Source organism: Harpia harpyja, chromosome Z (genome assembly GCF_026419915.1).
Source record: "Harpia harpyja isolate bHarHar1 chromosome Z, bHarHar1 primary haplotype, whole genome shotgun sequence".
Classification (NCBI taxonomy): Eukaryota; Metazoa; Chordata; class Aves; order Accipitriformes; family Accipitridae; genus Harpia; species Harpia harpyja.
The window spans coordinates 86788104-86804685 of NC_068969.1; the positions used below are offsets into that span (position 1 = coordinate 86788104).

The 16582-nt window shown below is 44.9% G+C and overlaps 1 protein-coding gene across 2 annotated transcripts; it reads right to left on the bottom strand.

The window, feature by feature from the left end:
- Positions 1-1517: 1517 nt before the first annotated feature.
- VLDLR (very low density lipoprotein receptor) lies at positions 1518-16582 on the bottom strand. Of its 2 annotated transcripts, XM_052777902.1 has the most exons (19): positions 16395-16582; positions 12002-12121; positions 10910-11032; positions 9899-10021; positions 8154-8525; positions 7925-8047; positions 7719-7841; positions 7138-7257; positions 6935-7060; positions 6363-6534; positions 5804-6028; positions 5528-5646; positions 5008-5147; positions 4749-4890; positions 4287-4433; positions 3267-3356; positions 2789-2866; positions 2510-2679; positions 1518-2170 (listed from the first exon to the last, which is right to left on the bottom strand). In XM_052777902.1, the coding sequence occupies exons 1-19, from the start codon at positions 16543-16545 to the stop codon at positions 2135-2137; spliced, it is 2700 nt and encodes an 899-aa protein (XP_052633862.1). In that variant the 5' UTR covers positions 16546-16582; the 3' UTR covers positions 1518-2134. The 2 variants fall into 2 exon arrangements, with proteins under 2 accessions (XP_052633862.1, XP_052633861.1); XM_052777901.1 differs by lacking the exon at positions 3267-3356 and having other exon boundaries at positions 16395-16567.

Sequence of the window (16582 nt, forward strand, 5' to 3'; positions counted from 1 at the left end):
AATGTCTACAGGCAGACAAGAGTTGCCAGGGATAGCTGGCTAGAAGCTTCAACTCCCCAAAGAGTAGGAAGCTTGCTAGAAACAACTTATTTAAATCTGCAGAAGTTGGCAACTGTCCTCATCTGTCAAGAAAGGAGCCCACAATACACAGAAGACCATTAAGAGAACAGACCCCAGCTGTAACTGCAATGAGAACAGGCACTAGAACCAAGCCCAGGAACTGATCCAAGTTCTGACTCGATTTTTATTGTTACTATTTTAGAGACATGATCGATTGAGAATGATTTAACAAGTCATCACTAAAGCATAGCCAGGAGATTTTTTGCTTCTTCCAAACTATGTCTTTACCTTGAACCAGTCAGAAGCAATTTCTTCTTCACCTTGAAGGGGGAAGGATTAGAAACATTGAAGTAGGACCTCATACTACAGTAGTTATGGGGTGGCAATTCAAGGCCAAGGTCCTGCAGTGTCAGGAGAGAAACCATGACTTTGTCCCAGAAACATAATTTGTCATTAAGGAAACTACTAATGGCTAGGGAAGGTACCTTTTACTCAGTTGGAGACTACCAAGTAGTTATGCCATAAAGATCCAAAGCTTCCTCTTTCTTTACTCCAAATTTGATCACAGAGCAAAATACCTGAAGACCACAGAACCTGCAAGTTAATTCAGTCTTTATCCTTCTCTACTGCATGAATGAACTGTACATGTACAGTGGATAAGGAACACACTTGGTGCTACTAAAATTAGCACTCAAGTAGTATGGTACTAAACAGTTATCCTCAAGATGAGTACCTCCTTCCTAGATGCAGAACAGTTGTACAATTTATTTTTCATTCCTATGGTTACCAAAGAGAAAGGCTCCAGCACTTCAAGTGGTCAGTGTCCTAGAGGCATTACAGTGAATTGAGTTCCCACAGGGAAAGGGACACTAGCTCATTGGTGCTTATTGCAGGGGACTTCCGTCATTACAGATGTAGCAACAGGGGCTTTTCAGCACTGAGACTCCAGGAGCAGGCTGCTGTGATTAGCTGCCAAGTCACAGCTCTGCTACTCCTTTGTACCAGTGTAGCAGCTACCAAGATCCAACTTGCACTAGCATTGCCATGAAGAATAACTGCTAACAGCTTGACACTACTGTGAGCTTATGCATAACATTCTTTGCAAGGACCTTACACTTACCTAGCAGGCAATGCTTTGACCTGTATCCATGTAGCATCTCTGTCAATGGTACCTCTTAAGAGCTTGCAAGAGTAGTTGAGTATTTTTAGCCACTGTCAATCCTAACTTAGGAGTCCAGCTGGACTCCTATGAAAGGAGACCCATTCAGTCCAGTACTGTGCAGAGTATTAGTCTCAAGTACAAACCTCAGTCACCTGGCAGATGAGTACTGTCTTAGCAGTCTGGAACTTCAGAAATACTTCATGTTCTGACTGGCAGTAGTGTAGCCCACTAAAGCTTCTAACTTAGGAGATACTCTATTTTACTTCAGTGCTAACATAAAAATGGAGACCAATAGTTTAACTGCTTAATTTTTTTTTATTTTTCCCCTTCTCTGCATTTAAGATTTACAGTGGTTTCTTAAAAGAGCATTCATGCCTGTATACCTCTAAGAGGTAACAGACAAGATTGTTTCAATCATACATACAAAATTACTTATGTTTACAAATTTTTGGCAATCATAGTAACCCGTTTTTTCCTATTGCCATTGCCCCAATCATTGAAAAAGACAGTGTACAACAATTTATATTTGAAGTATTTCAAAGTGCTTGATAGTGATTTTCCAAGAATAATATTTACAAGTGGCCTATACATATATGTACAGGTGTTACAAGTTGTGGCTGGAATATGGCTTTCTATGGAAAGTGCTTTATATTTGGTCAGTGGTGTTACTGACTGACAATCCAAGGGTTACAGATAAAACGGTAACCACTAAAAGCTGAATTGTTGTGGACAGCTATTTACAGAGTTTGTTGTTAAGCTGTATAAAACAGCTATTTACGTAAGTGTTCCATACATACAGAAAGTATCTTCTTTCTTCCAAGAATGGAGGAAGTCTTTCAGCCACAAACCTGGTTACTATCCCCAAAGAGTGTAAAACACAAGTAAACCGGAAAAAGATTCCTGATCCAGTGCTCACGCCATATCATCGTCTGTGCTTACAACAGATATCTGTACAAAATAAGTACAAGTTAGCTACAATTGTACTAATAAAAGATGCAAAACAAGGCATATCATCACTACATGGCAGGTTGAAACAGGGGCTAGTTCTGCAGGCTGGTGACCACATTCAGCACTGATTACTCCATCCCAGGTATAGGACAGTAGTTGCCTACTACTACTTTAACCTTGATAAAAAGGACAAGCTCTCAGCTGATTCAGCCCAGTGGTTTGGCTGCAGCCAGCAGCTTTCAGGTTTAGGGGAGGTTTCTGCTCTTAAGTCAGATATCATTTGACAGTCTTATGTCTACTCTAAGGATTAAACTCAGACATGTCAATAGGTTTACTTACTGCAGGGTAGGTGTGTCCTACTGAACTGCTGTGTCTTCCAATATCAATTGTGATGTCCTCTTCTGTAGTTTTCAGGTAGACAGGATTATCAAAATTCATGCTTTTCATGTTCTTGTGCTGCCAGTTATGCCACATAAAGTAGCCAGCCATTGCAGCCATCATCAGCAATACTTTACAGAGAGAAACAGATTGCAAGTATGGAGTAAGGTCAAGTCAAGCTCTTAAAGAGTGGCTGTCCCACCACAAGGGGTCCCAAAGGCTAGTGAATGCTGTACTCACAGACAGGAAGAACAGACCAAGCTGCTGATGTTCCTCCAGCTATAACAATTCCAGATGTTGTACCAGTCCTGTTGAATCCTACATGAGAATTTGAAGTAGTGAGCTTGCTTACTGACAGGCTGGCAGACTGTCAGATGCAAGCACTTCCCAAGCCCAGAAGCTGCTATCATATATTGGCTTCTCAGTAACACACTGCAAGAACAGCCTAACAGGCTTCATTCTTTATTAGGAGAAAGCTTTTCTTATTGCTTGCCTTCTCTGAGCACTTCTGGGATTTCATGGAACCTGTAGGTTCCACACCGTCATAAGTGAACTAATTCTGTTTATCACATGCTCCAGCTGTTGTACTTGTACTACACACATGACCTGGCCTGTGTTCTCTACCTGCATGCAAAGGAGAAAACTTCATGTAGGCTAGTGGGTCAGTTTGCATTTAATTTCTCTAATGTTCAGCAGTCTGAGTTATTGGGACCAGTACCTCCAGGAACTAGTCCAACAGTTGGAGATTTTTCTGTTGTGCTGGTATCTTTAGCCTCAGTGTAAGCCACAGTTGCTCCAGTACCTGAAACTAATTATAGATCAAGAACCCAGTTAATCCTGAAGTTCTGCAATGGCTTAGCTATGAGAGCCATGGTAGTGAATGTTTAGCAGATGGCAGAATGATCATGCAGCTTGTTAGCTTTATTGGAAACATTGACATTAGTGATTTCACTAGCATACACTCAGCTGAGGGGTTTTGATAAAAAAATTCCAAGAATAAGGCTAGACAGTTAATCAGGCATGAATTACAGGTATTTAGAGTCATGACAACAGTAAGCCACCCCAGGTGGCTGACTTCAGGTTTTCTGAGTGAGATTTCAGTTCTAGGAGTTTACTGGTTAGCTACTGTCTTGATACCTATGGCAACCCTTTAGAGCAGCCAACTGAGGGCAGCGTCCTTGCATTCAGTGCTCTAACTGTGGCAGTCAGAATCAACATGCAATATAGTAAGTGGCACCTTGGAGTTTCTAGTTCCACTCCACTAGACAAACAAGCCTGCAATATAGTCAGTGCTCAGGGTAGTAGCAGCAGCCTGTTAGTGTGGACCACAAAAGGAGGTCCAAACAAACTTCCTGGGCCAGCAAGACTAGCCTATCAGCTTTTCAATGCTGTGTATTCACACAGTGTAGAGCCATGCTGGTTTATATCCCTTGTTTTATAAGAAAGGGGCTTGGTATGTTATGTGCATGTGCTTGCTGACTGAAGAAAGCCATGGAGGTACAAGGTCTTGTTGCAAATGATGACGATGCAGAAGCCAAGCATGGACTTTGAACAGCACTTGCTAACTTTTGAGGGCCAGCTTAATGCATGCTAGAAGACTACCCCCTCCAAGATTAATTACATGAGATTAACTCATGCAATGCTGTCAGCCTATACTGCCGTATTTGCCTCTAACAGATTCAGCATTCCTACTCCTTCCCCATCCATCCTGGAAAAGATTTCAGTGATGTTACCATACCTGCACATCTCAGACCATCCTCCTGCAAGAAGTATCCAACAGGACATGCACAGGTGTACTTTGGAGAGTGTTCATTTATCTGAGGAGCAGGGAGGCATAGGTAGCTACAGCCTCCATTTGCCACGTCCTCTTCACACCAGTTCCTGCCTGTTGGTACAGCAATTGACATGAATAAGCCTTCATACTCCACATGTATAGCATAATTATTTGGTCAGTAATTGCTCTACTAGAGTTACTTGTCTCCGCAGTTACAGATTTGTATCTGCTCTGCCTAAGAAAGAGCAATTGCAACTAGACCTTCTCTCAATCCCAGTAGGGGTGCCTATATTAGAAGCTCCAAGCACTCCAAGTAGAAGTGAAGTAGGCAACTACACAGGGGAGGGATATCATTTGCCACCAACAAAGCAGAGCAGGCTTCTTACAAGTATACACTGACATAACTATAAACTGTATTAGAGTTACCTGAAGGCTGAACAAGTTCATGATACACAATGATGTCCTGTGCATCATTGAGGTTGTTCACTAGGGTAACCAATTCAGATCCAGTAAATTTGTTGGCACCATAGACTGCCTCATTCTCTCCATCAATCCAGTACACACGGTCCTAGAAGACATAGTCATTGCATCCCTTTACCTCTGTGTTGCTACCAGCACCGTAATTCCTAGCCACATACTAGCAAGAGGAGGATCTCTGACAATTACTACAGGAAGTCATTCTTACCTCAAATATTGTTAGAGCAAGAGGATGAGGAAGGAACATATGAGACTTCAGCACAATTCTACGGTCCTGGCCATTGAAGTCCACACTTGACAGCATATGTAGTTTAGAATCAAGCCAGTACAGACGGCTTTTTACAAGATCTAGGAGGAAAAACACCCCCAAATGTATTTACTATCTACACAGAGAAAACCTCCAAAGCCTCCTGCAGAAGTTGAAACACCCAAGGTTCAAGAATAGTTGCAGTGTTGCTCTAGTTTCTTACCACACTGGGATGCAGAAGGCTGTTGCAGTGCTTTCTAAGTGGCCTGTGCCTCAACTATAATATAGAGCAGTGCAAGAAAGGTTACCATTTCAGTATCTGAGAACTGCTATCTGTGGCTGCTGCAGTGTCTCCAGGCATGCAGGAACTTCCCATTCTCAGAAGCTGAAAATAGTTCTCTGAAGGATGACCTTGGCTTTTGTAGCAAACAAATTGCTAAAGCTCCAGAATACCTCTGGCACAGAGACAAGTTCAACATACCTAGAGCAATTCCATTAGGCCACTGGATTTCTGTTGTCACAAGCTGCTGTCTGTCAAATCCATTCATTCCTGCTTTTTCAATTTTTGCTGGCTCACCCCAGTCTGACCAGTACATAAAGCTGTGAAGCAGAATTTATGTTGTATGATGCACTATAGTACTGTGTAGTATCACTCTTAATTATGATCAATAACTAAGAAAGGCTAGCTAAGCCAGTTATCAGGACATGAAGTAGCTGGTAGATCCGCTCTTTTAAGAGAACCAGGACAAATACTCACCCAGAGAGAGGATCTACAGCAATAGAAGCTGGCTCTCTCAGCTCAGAGAAAAACAAAACCTTTCTTTTTGTGCCATCTAGGCTAGCCACTGAAATGGTCTTTGCAGTTGAGTCAGACCAGTAGATGTTCTTATAAACCCAGTCAACAGCAATTCCTGCAGGGCTGTGTATGTTGTCCAGGATTCTGACATGTGTTCCAACTTTATCACGGGTATCAAGAGACGCACTGGAAGACAAGAATTACTTGCTTTCAAACCCTTCCTCCACAGACACTACCACTTGGCATGCCTCAGCAAATACTGCACACAGATCTCAGGCAGATAATGCAGAAGATGCACTTGTGACTTTCCACAGAGTGCCTTTTGTACAATTGTAGTAGCAGTTACTAGGAAGTGCAATAGGCTTACACATTGCTAGTTGTGGGAACTTGCATCTACTGTACTTTGTCTTCAGGACATCAGGAATCTAGTTTTCATCACCAGAGCCTAGAGAAGCAGCTTGGGTAAAACGTGGGATGGTTTAGGGGAGCACACTAGGGTTCAGAAGCTGAGTCCATTTACCTGAAGATTGCTCTTTGGCCAAAGTCAGCCCAGTAAAGCTTTTGCTTAGCAATATCAGCATCTAGAGCTACAGTGTTTCTTAGCTGCTCTACTAGCTGAATGTATTCTTTCCTCTCAAGGCCAATCTTCCTGATATCCCGGCGGTTGGTGAAAATTAGACATGGTTCTTTCCCTGTGAAAAGAGCGTAAGTGTTTTCTGTAATTCTAGACATGCTGTCACATACTGTTCTTTTATGACAAGTTTTAAAAGTCATCATATTTAGTATTTGCCATTCCACACTTGCTAATGGATGCTGACAGAGGTCTTGGCTGTACCATACCTCATCCTTCTCTCCCTCCACAACTTGATGGGGAGGGTCCTCCTGCCCAGGGAGCAGACAAAAGCAGTTTATGTCAGGCAGCTTTAAGTACTGTATCACAGCATCATTCAAAGTGTTAGGAGTGTTCAGGTATGTACAAGTTATATTGATAACAGCACAACAACTAGTGTCAAAACCACAATAGCATAAACAGTACATCACTTGCTATCTCATTTTAAAGTGGGGATACAGAAGTCCTATGCCAATACTCACCCACTGCTTTGCACACCCCAGTAGCAAGATCCATCTGATAGCCACGGCTACATTCACATTTGTAGCCCCCTTTCAGGTTGATACAGATTTGACTACAGATACCAGGGTTCTGGCATTCATTGATATCTGTAAAGACAAGAATTTAATTTATTCTCATCTCCAATACCATCAGTAGGGTCCATGTTAACCTACTTCATACTTGCCTCCACAGGTTCTCCTGTCTAAAAGCTCAAACCCAGCTGGACAGTCACATTCATAGCCAATAACGAGATCTCTGCAGATATGAGAGCATCCACCATTGTTCACCAGACATTCATTTATGTCTAGAAAAGAAGAATTGGCCACCTCTGAGACAGGACACATATTTAGTCTTGAAGTCTTAGTCATGGAGTGCTTTACCAGATACCCATCCATTTTCTAATGATGCCTGCCACATCTGATAAACCACTCTGGCACTTGAAGTCACATGCAAGACACCCTCCTCAAATTCATATTTGCTCAGCTATCAGCGTATTACTTGTGTTACAAGTTGGCAGTAGCAGACAAAGATTGAGGTTCCTGGAAGTTTCAGAGTTTCTAATGCCTTCAAGTGCCTTCTGGCCATGGAGAAGTCATCCCAATAGCCAGTTTGGCTAGGATAAAACTAGCCTATTGACTAGGTTGCTCTTGGTCATTTGTTTGCCACGAAGGAAGTGCAGATGGGCATTCCAGACTGACATCTGACAGCTCAGAGTATCCAAGTATGTCTAGTGGTCAGCATTGTGTAATGAGTTTGTTCGCTTACTACACTCCTTGAGAGGCTCATCACTCCAGTCCTTGCAGTCTCTCTGCTGGTTACACACTTTATTGACATCTATGCATTCTCCACTTCTGCACTTGAATTTGCCAGGTCCAGAGCACTGAATAACTGAGATAATGAAGATTGTGAGGGCAACCACCAGCTACAACAGGTATTCTGCAAATAGTTTACTTTTGCTTAGTTCCATTTACCATTGTTACAACTTGCTTCATCAGTGCCATCCAGACAGTCTCTCACACCATTGCACTGCCTGCTCCCATGGATGCAGTTCCCATCTTCACATCTGAACTGGTCTGGTCTGCAGGTCCGAGAAGCTGAGGACACAGCCGTTACATACTTAAACTCCTGAGGTCTGCTGAAGGAAAGAAAATAAAACAGAAGCCAACCAGCACATCCTAGAGAAAGACCAAGTTAACTTACGGCAGTTGACTTCATCACTTCCATCCTTGCAGTCAGGATCTCCATCACAGCGCCACTTTTTGTGGATACATTCACCTGAGCCGCATTGCACCTCACTGGCAGAGCACTTCACAGGAGGTGCAGGCTGGCGGCCACATTGCTCTAGAGATTCATCTGAGTAGTCAGAGCAGTCAGCATCATCATCACACACCCAGCTGATGGGGATGCAAGTGGAACTCTTGCACTGGAACTCATGAATTCCACAGGTAGGAGGTGCACACTCCAGCTCATCACTACCATCACTGCAGTCATCTTGACCATTGCAGACAAAGCTCTTGGAAATACACTGCCCACTGCTGCATGTGAACTCTGCTGGACTACAAGTCACATTGCCTGGAGTAACAGGAGTAAGAGAGATTAGCAGATTATCCCAAGAAGGCAGACTTTCATATGAAGATGTTTTGCTTTGTAGGTTCTTCATCAGCTGTTAGCTGACAGAAGATCAGCATCCTGTATAAGGCTCTAGGAGAACCTAACTGACCACCTACAGGATGCTTGAGCCCCACACAGACTGTCCTCCTTGCCTTTGGATGGTATGAGTGAGAGGCATCAGTTTTGAGCTACTAAGTGAAAATAACCTCCTTGTGAAGCAGCTAGGCTGTTCTGCTTCAGCGTGCGAGCCTTTCAGAAAACAGGCTCAAACACTGTGAACCAGAGACAGAAGGTAAGAGAATTGCTAACTCTAGAGTACAGACTAAGATTAAAGTAGCCAGATGGTCAGCATGCACTGTAGTTTGAAATTGAAGTGTTTTGTGCTGGTGCCCAGGACAGCAGTGGCCCATTTGCCTGGAACACTGGGGATAATAGATCAAGATCTTGCACCAGTTGATCCTGTGGTATTAAGCACACCCACACAACTTACGCCAGTACAAATTATGCTGGTTTAATAGCAGTGTAGCTAGCAGCTCAGTATGCCCAGGGTGATAGTTTTATCAGCTTCATTAGAAATGCTGTCTGTAGATTTACTTCTCAGATTAAGGCACTTGCTTGCTCAGTAGGGCAGCAACTCCACAGAGACATAATGGAAGTCTGGAGATCTGTGTCTCATTAGCCCATCCAGGTAAGATAGCTCTGATGGAAGCCAGCCCTGTGGTTTTGGCTACAGCAAATTTGTCTCAGGACACCTCAGACAACTCATACATATGCAAGTTCATTAGAATAAGCCAGGAATGCTGCACTCTAATGCTGGCAGTGGCAGCTTCACTTGTGTACCAGCCTGAAGTTGGCCCTCAACACTTGAAACCTAGCTTCCCTAGTCTACGCTTTCAGACAAGCACACAGAATCCTCCAGGACAGTGCTATAAAGCAGATCGGCTGTGTCCTTGGCTACAAGTCACTACTACATTTTTAGGAGACTATTTGTTAATGTTAAGCAGCAACTAGAGTTACCTGTGGAGAAACTCTGCAGAGAATAAATTCTGATGGTTTGCCTGGCATGCAACTAAGCCTATGGCTATTGCCAAAGTTAGCCAGAGACCAAAGACAGATGTTGAATAGCTTATATTGCTGTAGTTCTTAACTTAGCAGGACAGAGGAGTGTTAGAACAAGTCTGCTTTGTTAAGTGGGCTGCAATACAAGATGATGTATGTTTAAGAAGATATTGATACTATGAGAAATTTATCTTCCCAGGTATACTGCCCAGCTAGCTCCTTTCGAGACAAGTCAATTTCAAATAGAGTTATGCAGCCACTGTTTCTTCCCTTACCGCAATTCTCTTCATCTTCTTCACTGTCACAGTCTTTTTCACCATCACATTTCCAGGAGACTGGGATACACTGGGTTGACTGAGGACCACAGCTGATTTCATTTACCCGGCATGTTCTCATATCTATTGAAAAAAGTTTAAGTTCAATTTAGGAGTTCTGAAATTTAAGAGCTACTGATCTTGGGTTTTAGCAGTTGTCCTGAAAGTTCAGACTGACAGGCTTCAGCTCTGGACAAAGTTGCAGTTAATTAAATATCAGCATCCATCTAAGTTGATGGCTCCATCATGGAAGAGTTTACACTAGTTCATAGTGTTCAGCCAAAAAAAAATACTTCCGGCTCCTCATAGATTAGTATTTTAAGAATATCTTTGTAGTGGTAGTTTTGTGATTGCACACCAGTTACTGTAGAAGTTTGAGCTATAACACATAGTAGTAGGCAGGAGTAATGCCAAAGTGCAGTAGGACTTGGGGCTGACATATTCCTCAGTGTGGATCCTATCAATACAGAGAAATGAAGCTTCACGGATCTATATTCCTTGATTAGTTACCACACTTAAGACTGGGGTTGCTAACTGCGAGACCTCCAAGTCAAGCATTTGCACTTCTGCTTCCCACCCCCCAACATTCAGTCAGTCACTCAGCTCCTACACTAGCTCTGGTTATCTTGCAAAGTAGTTGTCTTGGAGGACAGTGATCACTTGGTGAACAGGCCACAGCAACGGTCAGGTCTGTCATGTTGTGCTTGCTGCTTCTGACTGTCAGTAAAACTTCGTACTTGCTATCTCTTACCAGGGAGAAGTGCAGAGTCCCCACTCAGTTCTGCATCTTTTTAAGTAGTAAAAAGTCTTGTCAAGACCCCAGTGTGGCCAAAGCTAAGCTAGCACTTAGGAAGGTGCTCTCCAACACAAGTTCATCCTTCCTTTAGGAGGAGAGCCGGGCTGCACACAGGCAAGAAGTCAAAACACTGCTCCCCACAGGCTTGCCTGCATCAACAAGCCAGGCTCACTTACGACACAGTTCAGCACTCTCGTCAGACCCATCTTCACAGTCCGGATCCCCATCACACTGCCATCTGTTAGGCACACACTGACCGCTGATGCACACAAAATCAGATTCAGCACATGTCTTCTTCACTGCAAGGGAGAAGGACAGCCACTTGTTTAGAGACCAGAGCTTAGCCTGTTTGTCACAGCTAGAGATAAGCTGCCTTGCCCTGGGAAAGTAATGCAATATCCTTAGTTCTTGGATGTTTGGTGTCATCCTCCACCAGCCTAATGACAGTGCTGTTTAACACTTCCTAGAGAGTTATACTGTGCACAGAGAAACATTTATCTTCCTGTAAGCATGCACTGAAGGACTGCTATTGTTAAGGGAGACTATGCTGCTAGAATAGCTGGTTCTTTGAACATACTTGAGTTAAAGTAAGCTCTATTGATATTAATATTCAGATTTTGAACTCTGAGTTTATTATCAAGGCATTTGATTTGCCATTACAGAAGCATGGTACTATGTAACCCTAAGGTAACAGTTTAGGTCTGCTTGAGCAGACTGGCAGTTCAACTACACCAGTGTTGGATACTGAGTCCGTTTTGCCTTGTCTCCAAGTATATCTTGTCATCCATCTTGGCCTCTATGTCTGCTTAAAGCAAGAGTTGGCAGCCAAAGCTAGACTTAGTGTTTATAGGAGACTCATCAGAATTTCTCTCTCACATAAATCAGGGCATTTAACCATGGAATAGCCAACAGCTAAGTGCTAATAGCAAACAGTTTCTACTATGTCTTCAAGCAGCAACTGAGAACAGGCTTGCATTCTGTTCTTGACCGTCACCACCCTTGCAAATAAAGAGTTTTGGTCACAAGCTTTTCTCTTGGTCACCAATTCCAGGAGACTTTCATAGCACTCAGGAAAATTCAACTGCCTCAGATAGATGTAAGGTATCAAGATAGTCCCCCCGTTGTTCTAGGAAATTTGTCCTCTACTCTGTATTCTGACTATCAGAAGTGCTGGACGTGATAAGGATCTCTCCAGCTATCCACTGTTAAGCCCCCCCTGCCAATTAGCAAGTACTCCTACAGAGGTATTATTTATTTTGACTACTTACCACAAGCACTCTCATCACTGCCATCTGAGCAGTCTTCATCACCATCACATTTCCAGAGTAAAGGAATACAGCGTCCATTACTACATGGGAACTGGGATTCCTCACATTTTGTTCTTGCACCTTCAACGAAGAAAGGAACCTAAGCCCTGATACTGTTTAGCAATACTTTCTTGCTTTCTGCCCTACTGCCGATCAAGAAGTTACCCAGCTTAATAAGCAGCATAACATCAACATGAAACCAGATTTGAGCTCCACATTTTCTATCATGAAAGTAGAGCCAGAAGTTTTCCTTCACAGTACAAGTGCTGAGCTTAAGCCTTATGACAGTCCACCTGCCAGACAACAGTAAACCACCAGTGTTCTTCTTACTGAGTTTTCCTTTTCAAGGTAGGGTCAAGTTTGCAAGGCAGAGGGATGCATGCACACAATGACTTCCGCTGTCCAGTGCCTAGCACTGCATTCACAAAACTCTTCAAACTTTAAGCAAACTGGGTTTAGAATTGACTAATGTCAAGCTGGATTAGCATTTCAGTACTCTGCTGCTAACACATTATAGCAGAAGCCCCAAGTGTAAAGATAGCTTAGATATCTGCTCTGTAGTTGAACAAGTTTTCAGGATTTAAGTTACTCCTCAAACAAGGGCACCCAGAGACATTCCTTAGTATACACAAAAAGAAATGTGATTACGTATCTGGATCTTGCTTATTAAAGTTAGATCAAGTGTGATGCTAAGAGAGCAAGATAATTTATCACTTCCTTCTGGAATCAAGTCTGTTGTCTCCCAACTGATAACAGTCTCGATTTATTAGTACGCTTGAGTAAGGTTCTGCTTTCTGCATGGTGGTTAGAGTTAAGAGTGCATTTTCCAGAGTATCTTCAGCTCTAAAAACCGTATGACCCCATCCCTCAAGGGAATCTACTTTGTCTTGAAGCCATGTTCTAACTGGCACTAAAAGCAGCAGCCTGCTTCTTCAGCAGCTGAGCCAGAGCTGTTCCATGTAATGCATGCAGGCAAGTGTGTAAGCTCATGCATTAGTATTGGCTGCACATGTCTACAGCATGATGCAAGACTCGTGCTCCTCCTTGGTTTATTGCATCATTTAGTGGAGGTGCTTTGTCTTGGCATTCCAGGGCTCACAAAGGGCATCAAATTTTAGTAGAACATTACTTGTTATTTTATATCTTCTGTGTATGACAAGCAAAACGCAAGACAGTTTCCAAGTGGAAGGAAGCTATTCAGCCATTTCACATTATATTGGCCAGCCATCAGGTGCTAGGCAATGGCAAACTCTGGACAGAGTATAAGTGAGGACAATGGGCAATTTTACCTGCTGAGTGTCTCATGTAAATTCATGCTAGAAGTAAAGGATTTGAAACAGCAGCTTATTGAACTCTGCTAATGTTTTAGCAGTCTTACTGGCTGAGTAAAATGCTTACTCACTTGTCAGAGTAAAGCCATAACAACTTGTTTCATAGGAACTGTGTTCAAAGAGTGCCAAAAAACTGAACATCAGTTCTTGTGCTCTGTGTTTCCATCCCTCCTTTCCTTTTCAGGATGGGAGTTACACCAGCATGCACTTTCTAATAGCACGGTTTCATAAAGCTACTACTATTTGGTTAAGAGCTGTCAAACAAGTAGCTTGCCTTGTGCTAGAAAGCACACCCCAGCCAGCTTAGAGAGGGTACAGAAGCCACAGCTAATGCTCCCTCTAAGCCTGACCTCACCTTGTTGTCCAGTAACCTCTAACAGAAGCAGCCTTCTGCTTGCAAGCCCTGGTCACGCATTATTCCAGTTATTACTGTACTACCACCTAAAATATGAAACAAGTGACTCCTGCTAGTTTGGAGACACTCTCATCCAGGCTTTCAGAGTGAGAACAGTCAACCTTTCCCAAAATAGCATACTAGAGATATTTGACTAAGCCTGCCACTCAGGAGATCCCAAAATAACTCCACCGTCCTCAGTTACTCTATTTCAAGCTAGAATAACCAGAAAAGGCTTGCTAAGACTTCCTAATACATTGTGACTTACAAACATTATATCACTTTGACCAAATGCTACAGGGAAGCTACACACAAGGCTAAATGAAACAGGAACTGAGCTTGGAGTAACAGCTATAACTTTACAACTACAACAAGCCATTCCAAGAAGGTATCATCGCTTCTGCAGCTGATACCAAGTGAAATGTCAGAGCAACTACTTTTGTTAGCCCACAAACAAGTAAAGAACTGACAGCACCTAACAGCCCCACAGGTGCACAGAGGTAAAGTTCATCATCTGTTGCTATTCCTGAAGACATCTGCCAAACTCTAAAGGCCACTTGGTGTGAGCTCCAGTTAAGACGATGGTTAGTTCCAGACAGTAACTAACTGTGGTCCCCTGTCTTATACCTAGCACAGTTCTCCAATGCTGGGTAACCATTTGGTCATGACACTACCAGCCTAATCCACTGCTATTTGAAGCAACAGAGTCGTATCTCAGTTGCAGCTTCAGTCACCAGACACTTAATTTTTAGATCAGCATCAATTAGCCACTAAGTCAAAGCTTCTCTTCATGCGCTACTCATACACCAGAAGCACCTTGACACCTTTTCTCCTCCTTGGGATAAGGCTTAGGCAAAAGATGTAGACAACCAGTAACTCCACAGCCTGTGATTGCTAACACGTGTTATTTCACTGTTCCCCAGGCAACTACTTACTAGAAGTTGGCTCATAAGCAGCAATGTGTGCAGGGTGAAGGAGCACAGTTACAATGACTACCCAAGTTAAACTACCTTTCTCCATACCTCTGCTGTCACTGCTTGTCTCAGCCCCTTAAGCAAGTTGTCAGATTACTTGTCTGGGCAGCCTCAAACATGTGACACTTGTGTGCTGTCATCTGACACCGAGTCCCAGAAAAGCTTGCAAAAGTGATTGGGAAACCTTGTGAGAGCTCATACAGGAACTAGCTTAGACTCCCCCCAGACCCTGGCAATTGCAGCTACTAGTAGGAGAGGGCTGGTGGGGCCACCAACTCAAATTGAGGGAAGAATCAGACTAACTTGGTGGACTAGAGTTGCCCTCCACTGCGTATCTCATTACAATTTCCAACTACAGCGCACTAGCAGTTTCAGTGCCAGCCAGCTTGGTCCTTCATACTAGAGCCGTCTAATCCATGTCTGTTGTAGACCAGACACGGGAGCAATCCCGTCATGTACTGGGAATTGAGGAGGGGCTAGGCAGACATTTCCCCTCTTCTTCCTTGTATGAGGGCCAGATGCAACAACCCCCTGCCTGGGCTCTGCGTGGCAGACCCAGTGTCCGAACTACTGCACGCCGTTAGGACTACAAGGTGCAGCTACCTTTAAGCATACTTTGCCAACATAGCCAAGATCTGATACTTTGGCCTACTTTAGGGCACTAGTCAGGAGATTAAGAGCCATACAGCAATGCAAACATCAACTACCCATCTCCCACCTAGAAGAGTAGCCTGGACCCCACTTCCTGAAGGAAGAAAGGAGTCAGCCAACTGATTACTACCTCCACTCAAGAGGAAAATATTTTTAATTGACTACCCAATTGGCTTAATGTGCAGGTCTCTCTGCCGTAGGGGTAACAGCTTCTACGCTGGGAGGCAACCCTGGAGCTCGCCACGAGCAGCGCTACTAGCGAGAGCCCAGCCCGCAAGCAGGGCAAGATCCGGCGGTGGCAAGACTCAACCTTGCCACCAGGTGGAGACCCCTTTAAGGTGGTTACCCCTGGCCCTGAGCTAGAGCCATGCCAGTGCTGCTGGATGCCACAAAGCCAAAGTTGCACAGTAGTTTGACAGCATCTTTAACGCCGCACCCTGCCCAAGGGCCCCTCTTCCTTCCTCCACCACAAAGCCCCAGTCCCCCCCGCCCCGGTAAGCCCCAGGCACGCAGACCCTGCCCTCGGCACCAGGCACGGCGCAGGAAATCAAACCCTCCCGCGGCACCCGGGTCGCTGCCGGCAGAGGGGCTCCTCGGGGCGGGCCCGCCGGGCAGGGGCTCAGGCCCACCCTCACCAGCCCTGCGCGCCCACAGGGGCCCGGCGGGGAAGGCGGCGCCTCCACCGACAAGAGGGGCGGCGGGGCAGACCCCGGCGGCAGCGGCCCCCTGTGCCCCCGGGAGCCCGGGCCCGCCCCGGCGGCCCCTCCGCGGAGCCCCGCTCCCCCCGGCGCAGAGGGCAAGCAGCGTGAGAGACAAAAGAAAAAAAAACAAACCAAAACACCCAAACCTAAACAAAACCAAAACCCAAATCCCCAAACAAAGCAAAGCAAAAAAAACCCAAACCGAAAGGGCGGCAGGAGAAGAGACTATTGCGGGGGGGGGGAGGCGGCGGCGGGAGCAGCCCCGGCGGTGCGCGCCCCGGGCCCCCCGGGCCCCACACTCACCGTCGGCGGAGGCGCGCAGGCAGCTGAGAACGAGCAGCAGGCACAGCGCCCAGCAGCACGCGACCGCCCGCCGCCCCATACCGCACCCGGGGCCGGCACTGCCGGCAGCCGCCACGGCGGTCGGGTCTCCGCGCTGCTGGTCCGACGGCATCACCGTAGCAGAAAGAGAGAGGAGGAGAAGGCGAGAG